The following is a 19,207-nucleotide window of genomic DNA, read 5'->3' as shown; positions in this document are numbered from 1 at the left end:
AAAAAGGGTGTAAGGATAAGCCCAGCAATAACAGGCCAGTCAGTTTAACCTCGGTGGTGGGAAAGCTTTTAGAAACAATGATTCGGGACAAAATTAACAGTCACTTAGGCAAATGTGGATTAATGAAGGGAAGTCAGCATGGATTTGTTAAGGGCAAATCATGTTTAACTAATTTCATTGAGTTTTTTCATGAAGTACAAGAGAGGGTTGATGAGAGCAATGTGATTGATGTGATGTATATGTACTTGCAAAAGGTATTTGATAAAGTGTCACATAACAGGGTTGTCAGCAAAGTTGAAACCCATGGAATAAAAAGGTCAGCTTTTTATTCGTTTCATGGGATGTGGGCATTGCTGGCTAGGCCAGCATTTGTTACCCATCCCTAATTGCTCTCGAGAAGGTGGTGGTGAGCTGCCTTCTTGAACCGCTGCAGTCCATATGGCACACACACAGTGCTGTTAGGGAGGAAATTCCAGGATTTTGATCCAGCGATAATGAAGGAACAGCGATATATTTCCAAGTCAGGATGGTGTATTGTTTGGAGGGGAACATGCAGATGGTGCTATTCCCACGCGTCTGCTGCCCTTGTCCTTCTAGGTGGAAGAGGTCGTGGGTTTGGAAGGTGCTGTCAAAGGAGGGATGGTGAGTTGCTGCAGTACATGTTGTATATGGTACACAGTGCTGCCACTGTGCGTTGGTGGTGGAGGAAGTGAATGTTTAAGGTGGTGGATGGGGTGCCAATGAAGTGGGTTGCTTTGTCCTCGATGGTGTCGAGCCTCTTGTGTTATTGGAGCTGCACTCATCCAGGCAAGTGGAGAGTATGCCATTACACTCCTGACTTGTGTCCTGTAGATAGTGGACAGGGTTTGGGGAGTCAGGAGGTGGGTTACTCACTGCAGAATTCCCAGCCTGTGACCTGCTGTTATAGCCACAGTATTTATGTGGCTGCTTCAGTTCAGTTTCTGGTCAACGGTAACCTCCAAAATGTTGATAGTGGGAGATTCAGTGATGGTAATGCCATTGAATGTTAGAGATGGTCATTGCCTGGCACTTGTGTGGCACGAATGTTACTTGCCACTTATCAGCCCAAACCTAAACATTGTCCAGGTCTTGCTGCAGATGTACACAGATCGCTTCAGTATCAGGAGTTACGAATGGTGCTGAACACTGTACAATCATCAGCAAACATCCCCACTTCTGACCTGATGATGGAGGGAAGGTCCTTGATGAAGCAGCTGAAAATGGTTGGGCCTAGGACACTACCCTGAGGAACTCCAGCAACAATGTCTTGGGGCTGAGATGATTGACCTCCAACAACCACAACGGTCTTCCTTTGTGCTAGGTATGACTCCTAGCAGTGGAGAGTTTCCCCCTGATTCCCATTGACTTCAATTTGGCTGGGGCTCCTTGATACCATACTCAGTCAAATGCTGCCTTGATAGCAAGGGCAATCACTCTCACCTCACAGCATGGATATAAAGTTGGTTGAGTGACGGGAAACAGAGGGTAGTGGTGAACAGTTGTTTTTCAGACCGCAGGACGCTATATATAGCGGTTCCCCAGGGGTTGGTATTAGTGCCACTGATTTTTCTGATCTATATTAATGCCCTAGACCTGGGTGTGCAGGGCACAATTTCAAAATTTGCATATGACTCAAAATTGGAAGTATTGTGAACTGTAAAGAGGATAGAGATAGACATCAAGAGGACATAGGCTGGTGGAATGGGGGAAAACGTGGTAGATGAAATTTAATGCAGGGAAGTGTTAAATAATACATTTTGATAGGAAGAATGAGGAAAGGCAATATAAAATAAAGGTTACAGTTCCAAAGGGGTGCAAGAGTCGAGGGACCTGGAGGTATATATGCACAAATTGTGACAGGGCAGTTTGAGAAAGCGGTTAATAAGGCATATGGGATCCTGAGCTTTATAAATAGAGGCATATAGTACAAAAGCAAGGACATTAAGGGGAACCTTTATAAAAACACTGGTTCGGCCTCAACTGGAGTATTGTGTCCCACTCTGGACACTCCACTTTAGGAAGGATGTAAAGGCATAAGAGAAGGTGCCAAAATGATTTACAAGAATGGTTCCGGGGATGAGGAACTTATGTTAAGAGGAAGGTGATTGTCAAAAGAACCATAGGGGACATGAGGAAAAACATTTTTACGCAGTGAGTGTTTCGGATCTGGAATGCACTGCCTAAGCGTGTGGTGGAAGCAGATTCAATTGTGGCTTTCAAAAGGGAATTGGATACTTATTTGAAGAGAAAAGAATTGTAAGGCTATGGGGTGTTATGATCCTGTTAGAGACAGTTAACTTTTTAAAAAAAGAGGAAGTTGAATTCCCAGTTAATGCTGCAAGATATATATTAAATTAAAGCTTTACTGTGCAAAAGTTAAACAAAGCAAAACGCTACTAACTTAACATTACAACTTGAGACATTTATATTTTAAACTTAAAGTCTTACATAACACATCCGTTTGACTTTTACTTCCACCCCAAAGATTTCCCCATACATTACAGGATCTTAGTGGTTTGTTCGCTTCTCTTGGGACAAATCCAAAGTGTACCATAGCTCTTAGGAATTCACTTTGATTTTCTTAATTTCTCAGCTGTCTTCCAAGATTTCCTGGGAATTCTCCCTCTAGCTTCAGCAAGGCAAATCCTCTAGTTCACCTTCAACACCTCACGAATCTGGATTTCCCAGCTCGAACATGGGCCTGCCTCAAAACAGAAACCCCCCCGGTTCCTGATGGCCTCTCTGCTCCTGAGCCTAACTGCTTTCAAAGCAAACAGCTTTCCAAAAGCTAACTGCTTGTCTGAAGCTAACTGACTGCCTGAAAGAACACAGATCAAACAACTAACAGACACCCCCTGCATCATCTATCTCCATAGCCATGTAGTGCACGTGGGTTGTCCCAGATAGCAATTTAAACTAATTATTTACAACTCCAAATCTTCTCTTTGATTCCTGAAATCCAAATGAATAATTGATATTGCTAACAATTACAGAGCAAAACCCTTCTAGACTAAACTGTTTCAGCTGCCCAACTAAGCGAGGCCACCTGTGATTTTATGGCTTTCACCTCTCTAACTCTGTCTCTGTGAGCACTCATGGAGAGATTTTTGAACTTTAAATCTTCTTTGTTCTGGAAAAGTATATGAATAACTTAAACCCCTGATGACGGTAGCTGCAGACACACGTCCCCATCATCAAGTTAAGAGGGATTCACATTGTTTAACACTTCCCAGCATGACCTTACTAAATATACATGGGCTACCATTTGATTTGTAATCACCCCAGGTTTATTTGTCAGCTTCTCAAACCAGGTGTTTTCATTTGTCTTGCATTTAAAAAAATAAATAAATTTCCGAATTAAAAGTTACCTTTAGAAAATTAATATAAACCATGAACCAAGATCGTAACAGGAAAAGCAGGGGGGTGGGACTCTGAGTGTAACTCTGAGAGCAGGCACAGAAACAATGGGCCAAATGGCCTCCTTCTGTGCTGTAACCATTCTATGATTCTATGAAGCATAAAAGATCACAAATATGAGTAAACCACAAAACTAAACACTTAAAGCATGCTTCCTCATTTCATGTAACGCACATTCAGAAGTTCTTATTTGACCTTGCTTAAATATTATTAGATTTCACAGCACTGCTGAATTTGAAGTATGTGCTGTTAGTGAACTAAAATGCTGGAAATCTGTTGTCCTTGTTGCTTATCAAGAGCAAACAGAACCTTCTGTCAGTGAATAATATAAATGTTGATTTAAGATACCCATTCTTCTTCATGTATGTACTCTAGATTAATTTACATATAAATCTGAGAGCCTAAATTGCTGTGGATTTATCTTGTTGTAATGTATCTGCAGTCAGATGAAACAAATGGTTTTATTGCTTGTTGCTACTGATAGCTCTTTGCTCAGTTAAGTGATTGCAAAATATGCAGGAAGTAATCGCATTGATCACCGTGACGCAGGAAGCTCGACACAGGAGCTTTCTTTGGGGCCATTTACAATGATTGGTCCACTTGATGCTGAAGTAATTGCACTTCTGTTTATTTTTACATTTGTTTAGCCAACGAAGAGGACAAGTGTTTTTTGACATTTAAAGCAATGTGTCATCTGTCAGTTGCTTGGAAATAATAAGAATTTTTCAGGGTTAAAGGAAAGATAACTGTCGCACGTCTGTTTGAGTTTTGTTTTGCTGTACTTGCTGTTTTTTTTATTTCATATGTACAGTATTTAGTTTTTCTTTTAATCTGAGGTAACTAATCATATCTGTGCCACCAGGTGTCAATCCCCACATAAAGTACAAAAGATGTTACCGGCCATTAATGGCAATCTGGATCCTATTTGGGATGGCATGGCTGGCACTTCTTTTTAACTTATTGACCACCTTTATGGAGAACACTGAAAAGAAAATTGCACAAATTAGGAAAAAAGAAGCAAAGGTAAATAGGAACTTTAAATATGATGCAAATGCAAACTCGAGTTCCGATAATGTTTCAATAGTATCGGTTTCAGAGGTAGGTGTGAGGAAAGGAGCCCTGAAAGCGTCTGAACAGGAAGAATCATCGCAAGTTGAATTGAAAAGAATAGCTTCAGGTAATGATCAGAAGGAAACAAAGTCTGAGCCAGAATCGTTGAATGCAAAGATTACAGACCAAGAAACATCTTAAAACAGAAGTCATTCAATTATTGCAAACCACTGGAAGCCACATTTCCCAGGCAGAAGGTATCACAAGATCAATTATAAATGCTGGTGAGCAACATTTGAGCAACAGTGGGGTAACTTTTTACCTTCGCTGACTTGGTGGTAAACTGGCAGTGTGTATTGTGTACCCATTGTAACACCTATCCAGTTATCATTCCATAAGTCATCTGACATACTTTCTGTCCCAATAACACGGGGTGTCTGTTATATAGTGCATTATTCGTATAGGGCTAGGAACTAATTATTATGTATAAGTGTATTCCAGGGTGCCACATTCACTGTTGCACTGGAATCATGTGATATGTACCACTGCACTGGTCGAAACCAGTTTTACCAAGCAGCATGGAGAGCAGTATCAACATACACAATGAGCTCCAGGATTTTTAAGTATAGAGTATGACTCTTTCTAACTTATGGGAACCAGAAGACCTAATGTGGCGGCAGCAGGTGTCTGTGAGTAAGCCTAAAACATTTTAAACAAATTTAATGCTGAATTAGATTGAAAAATCAATCCAAATTAGTGCCAGAGAGAGAAAAATACTGAGCGAATCGAGCAAAAACAAAATGGCGCCACTACAACAACGAGTGCACAGCTAAAGCCCATAATGAATTGGGAAGCTGATTATGTCATGGAGGCATTTGAGAAGTTTAAACAAAAGTGCAGATTGACATTCAGTTTTCTAAAAGGCACTAGCGAAAAGACGAGGGTCAGCCATTTCATTCTGTGGGCAGGAGATAAAGGATTAAATTTGTTTAATGGCTGGGAGCTGAGTGAAGAGGACAGCAGAAACCCAGACAAAAATTTTGAAAAATTCAGCACCCATCTTCAGCCAAAATCAGATCATCGGATATACCGATATGAATTTTAAGGCTTCGGACAGGAATTAGATGAGCCTATTGACAATTTTGTTCATGCAGCCAGAAAATGTAAATTTAAGGACACAGATGAAAGGCTGATAGATCAGCTGATTTGGGGTTCTGCACACCCTGAAGTACAAAGAGTTCTAATTGGAAAGGACAAGCTCACAATATCGCTGGCTGTAGACACTGCCAGAGCACATGAAGCCACAAGCAGACAGATGAAGACTCTGACTTTCCAAATAGCTGGCCTTCAGTTAAGCCAGGAGAAAGGCAGCAGTGAATCAGCAACAAAAGAATGCACACCAGACTGAGAGAAAGACGTGCAGGAGCTGTGGACGACCGTATGAATTCACAGAAAGAAGGAAATATCCTGCAGAGCTTGTGGAAAGGCCAATCACTGGGGAAAGATGTGAATAACAAAGGAAGAAGATGGTAGATGAATCACCAGAGACATAGCAACAGGGTGAATGAGTAGGTGAAGAAATCAAAACCTCTGTACCCTGGAAGATAATGATGAGTTTGAGAACACAAGAGACATAGGAGCCATACAACTGCATGAAATGTCTGGATGCGATAGTTCCCAGAGAAAAGAAATTCACACAACCATTCAGATCAGGAAGAGGGTGTAAGCCTACAATGATAAATTTGAAGGTGAAGATTGATACCGGAACACAAGTAACATGATCCCACTCAGACTATAACAGAAGATCTTTCCTGAAAATTTGGAAGAAAATGGTTATCCAAGGAAAGGTGCCCTGAAACTAACAACACCATGCTAACAGTTTACGGGGGAACTGAGATTCAATAGTTAGAAACAAGCCAAATCAGAGGGACACACAAAGGAAAAGATGTTAACTGTAAGTTCTACATCACTGAAACAGATGGTCCTGCTATCCTGGGGTTGAGCAGTTGCGAGGTGCTGCAGATTATCTCAGTAAACCATGAGGTGAAGGAGGAGACACTGAGGGTTGAAGACAGTACACCCATTGAAAAGCGCCCTCCAATCAGAAGCAAAGAAGATGTGGTGCAAATGCATCCAGCGTGTTCTGATGAGACAGTAGGATGCTTTGAAGATTTTGGGTATCACATCACTATTGACCCAGCGATGAAACCAGTGATTCATCCCCGACGTAAGGTACCAATAGAACTGAAAGGGAGCTCCAAGAGATGGAGGAAAAGGCCAGAGTCACAGAGCATACAGATTGGGTAAATTCCATTGTGGTGAGAGAGAAGAATTTGCCTGATTAAGCAATAAAGAGGAATCAGTACCCTAATCCAACACTGGAAGAGATCATACCAGCACTGGCAGCGGCAAATGTTTTCTGCAAGCTTGATGCCGGAAACGGCTATTGGAACGTGAGTCTCGACAAGGAATCTTCGCTGTTGATAACATTCAACATACCTCTTGGAATGGTATAAATTCCTGCATCTACCTTTTGGCCTTAAAATGATCCAGCAAGTATTCCATTAAAAAGTAGACAAGACATACCGAGGATGTAAAGGAGCAATGAGCATAGCTGATATCTAGATCCATGATGTAGACGGAAAAGATTATGACTACCATCTACATGAAGCCATGGAGCGATCAGGAAAGCTAGGATGAAGCTAAATGCATTGTGAAGGTGAGAATGCCAGTTCTTCAGAATGGTGTAAACTCCTGAATGAAGTCAAGCTGAGTCCTGAAAGAATCTCTGGGATGGAAGCCCCAAGAAATAAAAGAGAGCTGAGAAGTTTCCTTGGATTGATCCAATACATGAGCTCCTTCATACCACATATGTTAGAATACACCGAAAACCTGTAGGAGCTGATAAAAGGAAATGTGGAGTACCAGTGGTCAGAGTAACACAACAGGAGTTTCAACAAACTCAGGAAGGTAGTATGCAAGGAAACAAGTCTGTCATACTATAACAGAAAGAAACCTGTTGCTCTGCAAATGGATGTTTTTACAAAAGGACTGGGAGCTGCCCTGGTACAAGAGGGAAAGCCAAAAGCATTCACATCCATGCTGTAACATCAGCTGAGACCAGATATGCCAACATAGAAAGAGAGCTTTTGGCAGTCGTTAATGAATGAGAGGTTCCATACATATATCTATGGGAGAAAGTTCATAGTGGAGAGTAATCATCGTTCACTGGAGCAGATCTACAAGGAAAATCTATGTAAGACTGCAGAGGTTACTCTTGAGGCTTCAGAGTTATGATTTCATTCTGAAATACAAGCCAGGAAGAGAAATGGTTCTGGCAGGTACCCTATCTTGGTTGTTGCCGCATCACTTATGGTCATTTCTAACTTATGGGTACCAGAAGAGACAACAGTGTCAAGAACACCATTCTGATTGATTGCATTAGGCACAGGGGAAACTTTAAAAATTCAATGGATGTAGAAATTTATTTAGGCCCCCTTTTCAGGCCAGAAATGAGTGCTGCACACAGAGTGTTTGTGCCAATCAGGAAGCACAAAACCAGCCTGAAACTGGGCTCAAGCCTCAATAATATTGTTTGGGTGAACTGTGAGTGCCTGTCTTCATGGGCTGCTCACCCATTTTAAGAAGATAACATTCAGGCTTTGTGCTTTGCCGGCAATGGCGGTGAGAGCAGGGGAGTGATGGGGAGCAATCAGACGTATTGTGGAATCAGGAAGCACACCTGCTCCTTCTTGCTCCACAGCAATAATTTTCTTCAAAAGCTTTAAAACTTACTGGCCACCAAAGAATCCTCAGTGGGCTTTAAAAAATCTGTATTAAAATATATTATTAAATAGATGTATCTTCAGCTTTTTCCTTGCTATATCAGATGTTAGGAGATTAATATTATTACATTTAATATGTTGACATTTGTGTCAGTAATATATGGAAACAGACTGTAAAAGATTGTAAAATCATATTTCTGTCTGTTTAAAACTACCGCTGCCATAACTTCAGCCATTTACACTTTTACAGAGTTCCCACAGCAATTACAAGGCTACGATGCTGTACCTTGAGAATTTACTCTTTGAATGATGCTAAATGATATACTTGTTCAATTGTTTGTGATTCAGTTACAATTATGATTCATATACTGTTACAATATAAGATTCACACACTGAAACAATAGATGGTTCATACATTATACACTTACAATATATGAATCATATACTATTTTATGATTCATTTACTGTTACACAAACAAGTTGCATTGTTTTTTGTATAAATAAACTTTTACAATAAAAACTTCTTGATAAATTGTCTTATGAATAAGCAATTTTGCTAATTTTATATAAAATATAATCATGAGCATTCTTTCCTCATATATTTTTGTTCGAATTTTCTTTAGAAAGGCCTCACACACCTTAACTGTCACCTTAAGTAACATCTTATCTACACCCTGCTTTCAAGCTACTCCTCGGTCTCATCCTGGAAAGCAGTTCCCCTCCGAGCAGTGCTGCAGGATATTTTCATGGAAGTTGGCAGCCATCTCACATGTAAGCCCAGTTGTTGGCAAGTTTAGCAGGAGCAACAAAGCCAAAACCTGTCCTTTCTTCAACTAATGTGGACGTACATGAGCCTTCTAATTTAAAAGAACTTCAGGATGTCCCAAAGTGCCTCACAGCCAATGAAGTAGTTTTTTGAAGAGTAGTTACTGTTGTAATGAAGATGAATTTGAATACAGCAGGTTTCCACAAACAGCAATGAGATAAACTACCAGATATTCTACTTGTAGTGATGTTGGTTTAGGATAAACCAACCTAGAGAAATCCCTCGCTTGCCATTCCACCACACCCCCCTCTGCTCTCATGCCCCCATCTCTGTCCTGGGCCTCCTGCAGTGTTCCAGTGAACATCAATGCAAGCTCGAGGAAGAGCTCCTCATTTTCCGATTAGGCTATAGCTGACCAGACTGAACATTGAGTTCAATAATTTCAGAGCATAACTGTCCTTTATTTAAATTTTTATTTTATTTTGCTTTGTTCCATCTTTTTTTTCCTCGTGTCTGCGTACTGTTTTTTTTCATGTTTGTGCTTTTGGCTAGGGCTGCTCATTATTCTGTCATTAACACTCCCTCTGCACTAATGCTTTGTCTTTCACCACACCATTGGCACGCTGTCTTTGCCCCATGACCTCCTTGACAGTTCATCTCTCCGGCCCTCTGTCCTATCACACACCTTCCCTTTTCTTCTCTTTCCCTCCCACCCCTGCTTTACGTGCTTAAAACCTATTACATTTCTAAGTTTTGCCAGTTCTGATGAAAGGTCACTGACCTGAAATGTGAACTCTGCTTCTCTCTCCACAGATGCTGCTAGACCTGCTGAGTATTTCCAGCACTTTCTGTTTTTTATTATTGGAGAAATCCCTGCTTTTCTTCGAATAGTGCCATGGGTTCTTGTATATCCACCTGAAAAGAGAAATGAGACCTAGTCTTGATGTCTCATCTAAAAGTTGTTGGTGGGATATGATGAGGAGCACAAACCTTCTGTGCATAGAAGCCTTCTGTAAGCCCAATTGGGTTCTTGTTTCTTAGTGGTATCCTACTAGTGAAAGAAGCTTATTTTTGCAGTGCTATTGCAATTTTTAATTTAGCATTGCAAGTATTTTTTTACCTAGGAGGTTACACTGGGAGCATCTTTGAGGCCTAGAGGTAAAGACACCGTGATGTTGTAGCAAGAAAACAAGCTTTGATTCCTCAGAGATAGTGATCTCAGCTGGGGCATGGTAATTAGCCTCAGATCAAAGAAAAGAGGAAAACAGAATCAGCCAGGGTTCCCATTCCATATTGATATCCAGTGACAATGTGTGGACATTGGGTAATCAGAGCTTGTGTTCAACTGTGATGGCTTCCATGGTTACATAATCTGACAAAACCTGCTGCTAAGAGATAGAATCATAGAATGTTTAAGGCACAGAAAGAGGCCACTTGGCCCATCATGTCTGTGTTGGCCAAAAAATGTTCCACCTATTCTAATCCCACCTTCCAGCATTTGGTCTGTAGCTCTGCAGATTGCAGCGCTTAAGGTGCATATCCAGACTCCTGAACGAGTTGAGGGTTTCTGCCTCTACTACCCTTTCAAGCAGTGAGTTCCAGACCCCCACCACGCTCTGCGTGAAAAAATATTTCCTCATCTACCCTCTAAATCTTTCTACCAGTCACTTTAAATCTCTGCCCCCTAGTCACTGACCTCTCTGCTAAGGTGAATTGGCCCTTCACCTCCACTCTATCCAGGCCCCTTAAAATTTTGTACATTTCAATTAGATCTCCCCTCAGCCTACTCTGTTCCAAGGAGAACAACCCCAGCCTATCCAATCTTTCCTCATAGCTGCATTTTCCTGTCCTGGCAACATCCTCGTAAATCTCCTCTGTGCCCTCTCTAGTGCAATTACATCCTTTCTGTAATGAGGTGACCACAACTGCACACACTACTTAAGTTGAGGCCTGACCAGTGAGTTATACAGTTCGAGCAGAACCTCCCTGCTCTTATATTCTATACCTCGGGTAATAAAAGACAGGATTCCATATGTCTTCACCATCTTATTGATCTGTGCTGCTACCTTCAGGGATCTGTGGACATTTACTCCAAGGTCTCTCACTTCCTGTACACATCTCATAATTTTCCCATTAATCACGTATTCCTTTGCTTTGTTTGACCTCACACTTTTCCAGGTTGAATTCCATTTGTCACTTTTCTGCCCATCTGACCAGACCATCAATATCTTCCTGCAGCCTACAGCTATCCTCCTCGCTATCTACCACACGGCCAATTTTTGTGCCTGCTGCAAACCTCTTGATCATGCCCCCTACATTTACGTCCAAATCGTTAATATATACCACAAAAACCAGGGGTCCCAGTACTGAACCCTGCGGAATGCCACTGGAAACAGCCATTCAACTGCAAAAACACCCGCGAACAATTACCTTTTGTTTCTTCCACTGAGCCAATTTTGTATCCACCTTGCTGCATTTCCCTGGATTCCATGGGATTTTATTTTTAACTGGTCTGCCATGTGGGACCTTGTCAAAAGCATTGCTAAAATCTTCCCTTAACAAATCCATGCTGACTATCCTTGATTAACCTGTGCCTTTCTAAGTGACAGTTTATCCTCTCTCAGAATAGATTCCAAAAATTTGCCCACTCCTGAGGTTAGACTGACTGGTCTGTAATTATTCAGTTAAATGAAGAATGACCATTGGACAAAACAACAGAGCACTGCCGGTGTGGGGAATTAGCCAAAGATCCATTACAAGTGTGCAATTCTCCCCATCCAATTCTTGATGCTCTCCTTAAGTGATGCTTAATGCCTAGGCAAAGTACTCCAACATCTTCAGGTGAAAAGTGGGGAAATTTGGTGAGGAAAACATTTTGAACAATTGCTCATTTTTATCACAGTAATGTGTTCACTATTTTGAGAAAATATTGAGTATTACATGAGTTGTCTGAGCTGCTCAGTATTTGCACTCCACCCTACAGGAGTTCAGTTTTCTCATACAGCAACCTTAAAACATTTTGGCAGCAAAATTGGGCTCTGTTGCACCGTAAATGGCACGCACTGCTTCTGGCCACTTCCGGCAGGGCTTGGGGGGTGCCCCAGGCTGGGAAGAGTGCTAGCACAGGTGTGCCGTGTGTGTGCCGGAAGGATCAGGAGTGGTCGGATCATGATGGCAAACAGTCATTCTGGCTGATCTGACACTGTTGTGGAAACTGGACCGTGCATGTACTAATCAGTCTCAGCTGAACATGTGTTCAGCTGCACGTGGGACTTACCCCCCCACCCCTGCCACCAATAGTGCTGTTTAAAGGGACAGGCATCCAACGTGCAGATGAGATACTGGGATTCCCAGTAATGCAAGGAGACTGCACATGTCAATAGGGAGTGGGACAGCATCCACCATCAGTGTGCAATTGATGTGCGACTATGCACAAACCATTATGTTGGTGAATACCTGCTGTCCTTCATCCTGAGGCAGATTGCTGTTCCTACGGTCTTCGGGCAGGAGCATGAGAATGAACACGAAGGTAAGAAATAGGAGCAGAAGTAGGCCATTGAATAAGATCATGGCTGACTCTCAATCCGAACTTCCCTTTCTCATCCGCTCCCCATAAGCCTTGATTCTCTTCGAGTTCAAAAATCTATCAATCTTACCTTTGAAAATACTCAACAACTGAGCTTCCACAGCCCTCAGGTGGAAAACTCCAAAGGTTCATAACCTGCCGAGTTGAAGATAGTTCTCCTCATCTCAGACTGAATTGACTGACCCCCCCCCCACCCCCACTCACTGACTAGGAAACTGCAGTATGGCCTCAGGCAAGACACCAGGTGGCCTCAGGGTTAGCAATGCCTTCCTTGAGATCCTCCTCCAGGCTGCAAGGGGAAGGCGGGAGGTCCTCTTCCCCAGCAATGGCAAGAAGAGGTCCTCCTGCCTTACCAAGCAAGCCTGGATGAAGATCACAGAGGAGGTCAGCAACCATGGGGTCATCCCCCAATCATGGGTCCAGTGCAGGGAGAGAGTCAATAATCTCCTTCATTCTGCTCCATACCTCTCCTCTTTTGTGATTGTATGTGACTACACGAGAAGCTGTGTGACAAGGGGAAGGAGGCAACACAAAGGTGATGGAAAAGGGGGTTAGACATCATCACATCCTGACAGATGTATGGCTGCATCTCTTGCCACCTTCTTTCACAGCTCTCTCCCATTACCTCAGAGTTTATGTGGGAATGAACCATGTAGGAAACCCCAGCATGGGATGAAGGCTGCCACCAGCACAACTGTCCTGTAGCTCTTCCTGTTAAGTATGGCTATTTCCCTCTTTCCACTTGCAGGACAAGCGGGCCTACAATAACAGGGAGACCTCGCGGACTGGCGGAGGAATTACGAACATACGGCCTGAATTAGCAGCTGAGAATGAAACACTGGAGTTACCGGCCACTCAGTAGTGGATGGTGAGTCTGGAGTCTCGGCACAAGAGTGAAGATTGTCTTCAATTGACATCCAACGCACTTCTGGAGATCCACATCATACATGGATATCATGATGAGATCTGCACAGCCTAACCCACACATGTTTACATTTTCTTATGCATGTCAGCACCCACAGGAGACTCCATCAGAAGGCGGACAGCAGTCAACCACTGAGGAGGAGCAGTCAGAGGATGCACTGTCACATGACTCCTGCACCTTCCACCAGCGCAGACACTTTCACCTCGGTGAGTTTGCGCTTGGCATTAGAATCAGGGTCACAAACTGGTGAGAGCACCGCACATGCACCTGAGCAGCTGGCTGAGGCTGAGACAGCCAAGGCCACTGACAATCAGAGGACTGTGGGTGACCAGGCCCATGCTGAGCCCCAGCCCGATGACGGGCTTCTGGTGTTGACAGCACAGGGCATTCTGGACTTGCAGAGAGAGGTGAGGCAACATCTGGCAGAGAATCTAGAGACCATGTGCAGCCATGAGCAGACAATGGAGGAGTCCATCCATGCTAATAGTGCTGCCATGTCTCAGGCATGTGAGCACATGGCTTCCTCCATTGACAAGTTGGCAATCCTCACGGAGAGCCAGATCCCACAGATACACGCAGACCTACACACCATCACCTTGAGCTTGAGCTCAATGCAGCAGTGGCAAGGTGAGAGAAGGACGAGACGCCTGGAGTCTTCTCCAGCTCCTCATCCATCTCAGGTTAACAGGGAGGTTCATGTGAGCTTTGAAAGGGAGGAGGAGAGGCTGACCTTCACAGCTGGGGGCTCCCCTCAGGGCACTCAGCCCCTCCGCCAGTGAGCAAGCTGTAGCAGCCACGATGCCTGCGGAGAGTCCTACAATGTGCAGGAAACCCTCAGGCAACCGGGGCCTTCCAGGCCTCAGGCACCCAGAGGACGCCTGCCGAAGTCATCACAGGCCCAGCTGCTAGCGTAGGGATCACATCTCGTAGAAGCACTCATAAACGTATAAAGAAAGCCACCTAGAGATACTTGGAGTTTCGCGGGTGTTTGACATTTGCCATTTGTTTTGCATGATTTCATATTTTATGTTAATGAATTTAACATTCATTGTGGGAAATGTTTATTCAATGATGTCTTAATTGTGAGATGTTGACTTCTCCCTTCCCCACTAGCGGGCTGCCAGTGTAGGCACGGCCTTCCTTTAGTAAGCATGTCACCTGGTCCAGAGCATATGGTTAAGGTGGGCACTAGGCACGGAACCCAAACAGAAAGGAGGTGGCAGACTGCATGCATTGAGGTGAGTCTTTATTGCTTTAACTCTGAGAGGCTATCATGGTGGCTGGAAGCAGTTAAGTATGAGACTGGCTCTTGCCTCTTTGACCCATCGCTCAATGTGCCTGGCCTCCAGTACAAGGGGTTCAACATTCAGTGCTACCTGCTCATCACCCTCCTCTGCATCCCCCTCATCGGTGGAGGAGTGGCGGTCAATCATGTCTTCTTCAGGCAAGGCCTTCTCCCTCTGTAGTGCTCGGTTGTGCACAGCACAGCAGACCACCACAATACACAAACCCTCACTGTGGCTCCACCAGATCGATCGAGGCACTGGAATCACATCTTTAGCAGCCTGCTCGATGGTTGCTCAAGTGGAGCTGTGGCAAGTGTTGTACCTCTCCTCTGTTGCAGTGTGAGGGTTCCTCGGAGCCGTCAGCAGCCATGTCTTCAATGGGTAGCCCTTGTCGCCGAGAATCCATCCCTGAAGGCGAGGGGGGCAGGGGGAGCTGAAAAGCTGTGGCACCTGGGATTGTCGAATTATGTAGGCATTGTGGCTGCTTCCCAGGAAGCAGGCACACACCTGCTGGAAACACTTTCAGTGGTCACAGACCAGTTGAATGTTGGAATGGAACCCTTCCCGTTGATGGCCACATGCGTGCAATCTATCACACCTTGCACCTGAGGAAATCCAGCGATGGCCCCGAATCTGATGGCCCTCTCAACTGTCAGAGTCAGTCCAGTAGCACACATAGTTGCAAGCCCTCTTGAACAGGGCATTGGTCACCTCCTTGTTCAGCGGTGGGCTGCTGCCTGGGAGACCCCACACATTTCCCCGGTGGATCCCTGGAAAGATCCAGACACAGAAATGTTAAGTTCCATTGTGATCTTCAGGGCCACTGGCATAGGGTGACCACCGAAACCCATTGGTCACAACTCATCCTGCAGCATAGCACATAAGTTAATGACGGCTTCTCTGGAGAGCCGCAGTCTTCGCTGACAATGTCACTGGTTTGGAGGTAGCTGAGGTGAGTCTGATACACTCTGTGGCATAGGTGAGCCCTTCTTAGCATGGCCATCTGCTGTTGCTGTCATCGTTGAGTTTGATGCTCAGGTGCAGCTGCCTCCTGGCCCTTTCTCCATTGGAGGCACTGCATTTGGCCACAGGGGTCCATGCCAGCTGATAAGTAGGCCTCCAGAGCACTGTCCTTGCAGTGACAAAGTTGCCTTAGCATCTTTGCCTTTGCTTCTCCTCTTGGCTTACACGCTGATGTACCTCAGTGCCCACCCTTGCTGATAGCCAACCCTCTCAGCCAATAGTATGGCCATCCATTCAAATGGCCCAGCAGTACGGCCACCGGTGGCGACCACCTGAAACCAGGCTCACCTATGCAGAGCACATAGTACTGCAGGCCGGCAATAGCCTCCACCTGTCTTCCTCTCTCCAGTGCCTCTCATGGCTGCCTTCCCATTGCAACAATGAGGCCTTGCCTTACTGCTGCCACCTTTCAATGACCAGGAATCCAAAGGCACGTGAGGGCTGCCCATAGTGCACTTAATCCCAAGCCCCTCATTGAATTGCATTTGGTTGCATGCAAATGTATTATAACTAACTGTTGTACAATTCAAATGGCAGTCCCATCGCAGCGGGGCAATGTTTTCCCGCGCTGATTAAATCCAAAACTGACGTCACAACATCGGATTTCCAGGTGGATGCATCCAACACTATTCTCCTGCCCCCCAACACCTCTATTCCCGCTCCAAACGGGCTCACTAAATTCAGTCCAATTCTTCAGGAGTAGTCTCACCAAAGCCCTGTACAATTCTAGCAAGACTTACTCTTGTAATCCAACCCCTTTGCAATAAAGGCCAACATGCCATTTGCCTCCCTAATTACTTGCTGTACCTTCATTTTAACTTTCTACATATCTTGTACAATGATGCACAAGGATACAAGTAACATCCCAGTATTAGCTGTAAGTCAGGAAATGGAAGGGAGGGAAGAACTCAAGAAAATTACAATCACCAGGGAAGTGGTACTGAACAAATTGTTGGAGCTGTGGGTTGACAAGTCCCCGGTCCTGATGGACTTCATCCTAGGGTGTTAAAAGAAGTGGTTAGTGAGATAGTTGATGCATTAGTTTTAATTTTCCAAAATTCCCTAGAAGGTTCCTTCAGATTGGAAAATAGCGAATGTAACTCCTTTATTCAAAAAGGGAGGAAGACAGAAAGCAGGAAACTACAGGCCAGTTAGCTTAACATCTGTCTTACAGAAAATGTTAGAAGCTATTATTAAAGATGTCATGGTAATCAGGCAGAGTCAACATGGTTTTGTGAAAGGGAAATCATGTTTGACCAATTTATTGGAGTTCTTTGAGGGGGTTACATATGCTGTGAATAAAGGGCAACCAGCGGATGTTTTGTACTTAGATTTCCAGAAGGCATTTGATAAGGTACCACATCAAAGGTTATTGCATAAAATAAAAGCTCATGGTGTAGGGGGTAACATATTGGCATGGATAGAAGATTGGTTAGCTAACAGGAAACAGAGGGTAGGCGTAAATGGGTCATTTTCTGGTTGGCAAGATGTAACAAGTGGTGTGCCATAGGGATCTGTGCTGGGGCCTCAACTTTTTACAATTTATATAAATGACTTAGATGAAGGGACCAAAGGTATGGTTGCTAAATTTGCTGATGACACAAAGATAGGTAGGGAGGTAACTTGTGAAGAGGACATAAGGAGGCTACAAAGGGATATAGATAGGTTAAATGAGTAGGCAAAGACCTGGCAAATAGAGTATAATGTGGGAAAGTGGGAAATTGTCCATTTTGGCAGGAAGAATAAAAAAGAATCATTTTATTTAAATGGTGAGAGATTGCAGAGCTCTGAGAGGGATCTGGGTATCCTAGTGCATGAATCGCAAAAGGTTAGTATGCACGTCCAGCATGTAATTAGGAAAGCTAATAGAATGTTATCGTTTATCGCGAGGGAAATTGAATACAAAAGTAGGGAGGTTATGCTTCAGCTATACAGGGTATTGGTGAGACCACATCTGGAGTACTGTGTACAGTACTGGTCTCCTTATTTAAGTAAGGATGTAAATGCGTTGGAGGCAGTACAGAGAGGGTTTACCAGACTAATACCTGGAATGGGTGGCCTGTCTTACAAGGAAAGATTGGACAGGTTAGGCTTGTATCCGCTGGAAGACTAAGAGGCGACTTGTTTGAAACATATAAGATCCTGAGGGGTCTTGACAGGATGTGGAAAGAATGTTTCCCCTTGTGGGGGAATCTCGAACTCGGGGTCACTGTTTAAAAATAAGGGGTCGACTATTTAAGACAGAGATGAGGAGAAACTTTTTCTCTCAGAGGGTTGTGAGTCTTTGGAATTCTCTTCCTGAAAAGGCAGTGGAAGCAGAGTCTTTGAATATTTTTAAGACAGAGGTAGATAGATTCTTGATAAGCAAGGCGGTGGAAGGTTATCGGGGGTAGGTAGAAATGTGGAGTAATCAGTTCAGCCATGAACTTATTGAATGGCGGTGCAGGCTCGAGGGGTCGAGTGGCCTACTCCTGCTCCCAATGCATATGTTCAAATGTAAATCCCTCTGAACACTGACATTTAATAATTTCTTATTTAAAAAATATTCAGTTTTTCTATTCTTCCCACCAAAGTGAATAAACTCACATTTCTCCACATTATACTCCATCTGCCACATTCTTACCTACTCACTTTACCTGTCTATATCTCTTTGGAGACTCTTAGGGCTGAATTTTACCAGTCAGGTTAAAGACCCGAAGTCAGGGGCAATATTCAGGTCGGTGCCATGTACGGGCGAGTGATGGGACATCCTCCGTGACTTTATGAGGAAGAGCCAGTTAATGGCTGGCAGGTGAGGAGCCAGCCAGTAAGCCAATAAGAGTGGTGGACAGATCATAGTGCCAGCAGCTCGCTGTTGGGCACCATTTTTAAAGGCACATCTACAACATTCAGGCAGACTGCAGGCAAATGCTCCAAAGAAAGGGGTTTATATCAACGGAGGCTGCAAAGGAATGGCTTCATCACGAGGACGGGTTGATGCCTCCCTGGATGTGCTTCTGCAGGCAACAAGGTAAAGGAGAGATGTCCTGTTTCCAGCAGATGGGAGAGGGAGGCCAGCAAGCCTCACCAAGAAGGCATGGCTGGAGGTAGCAGACATTGTTAGCAGGTGAGGGGTGATTGCAAGAATGTGGATCCAGTGCTGGAAGAGATTTAATGACCTTCTGCAGTCTGGAAAGGTGACTGGCATTTAGAATGGCAAACTGGAAGCCCAACATGAATTAAAAGATGCCCGTGAATTGTGAGGCCAGGTGGTGGACCCATGCTTGGAGCAACACCAGACGTCAACATCCATACTGAGGCGCCCAGTTCACATGCATCCAAACCCCATGGTGATGGGAATATAGGAAA

The 19,207-nt window shown here is 44.0% G+C and overlaps 1 protein-coding gene across 2 annotated transcripts in view; it reads left to right on the top strand.

The window, feature by feature from the left end:
- Positions 1-8,754, top strand: part of LOC137373823 (potassium channel subfamily K member 16-like) — a 33,064-nt gene extending 24,310 nt beyond the window's left edge. For both annotated transcript variants that reach the window (XM_068039243.1, XM_068039242.1), the window contains exon 5: positions 4,301-8,754. In XM_068039243.1, coding sequence (XP_067895344.1) covers positions 4,301-4,689 — 389 coding nt within the window. In that variant the 3' untranslated portion in view covers positions 4,690-8,754. The remainder of the gene's footprint in view (positions 1-4,300) is intronic.
- The last annotated feature ends 10,453 nt before the right edge of the window (positions 8,755-19,207 follow it).

The sequence above is a fragment of the Heterodontus francisci genome, chromosome 9, assembly GCF_036365525.1.
Source record: "Heterodontus francisci isolate sHetFra1 chromosome 9, sHetFra1.hap1, whole genome shotgun sequence".
Lineage (NCBI taxonomy): Eukaryota > Metazoa > Chordata > Chondrichthyes > Heterodontiformes > Heterodontidae > Heterodontus > Heterodontus francisci.
Note: the sequence above shows the minus strand (reverse complement) of the source record. Positions and strands in the feature narration are given on the sequence as shown.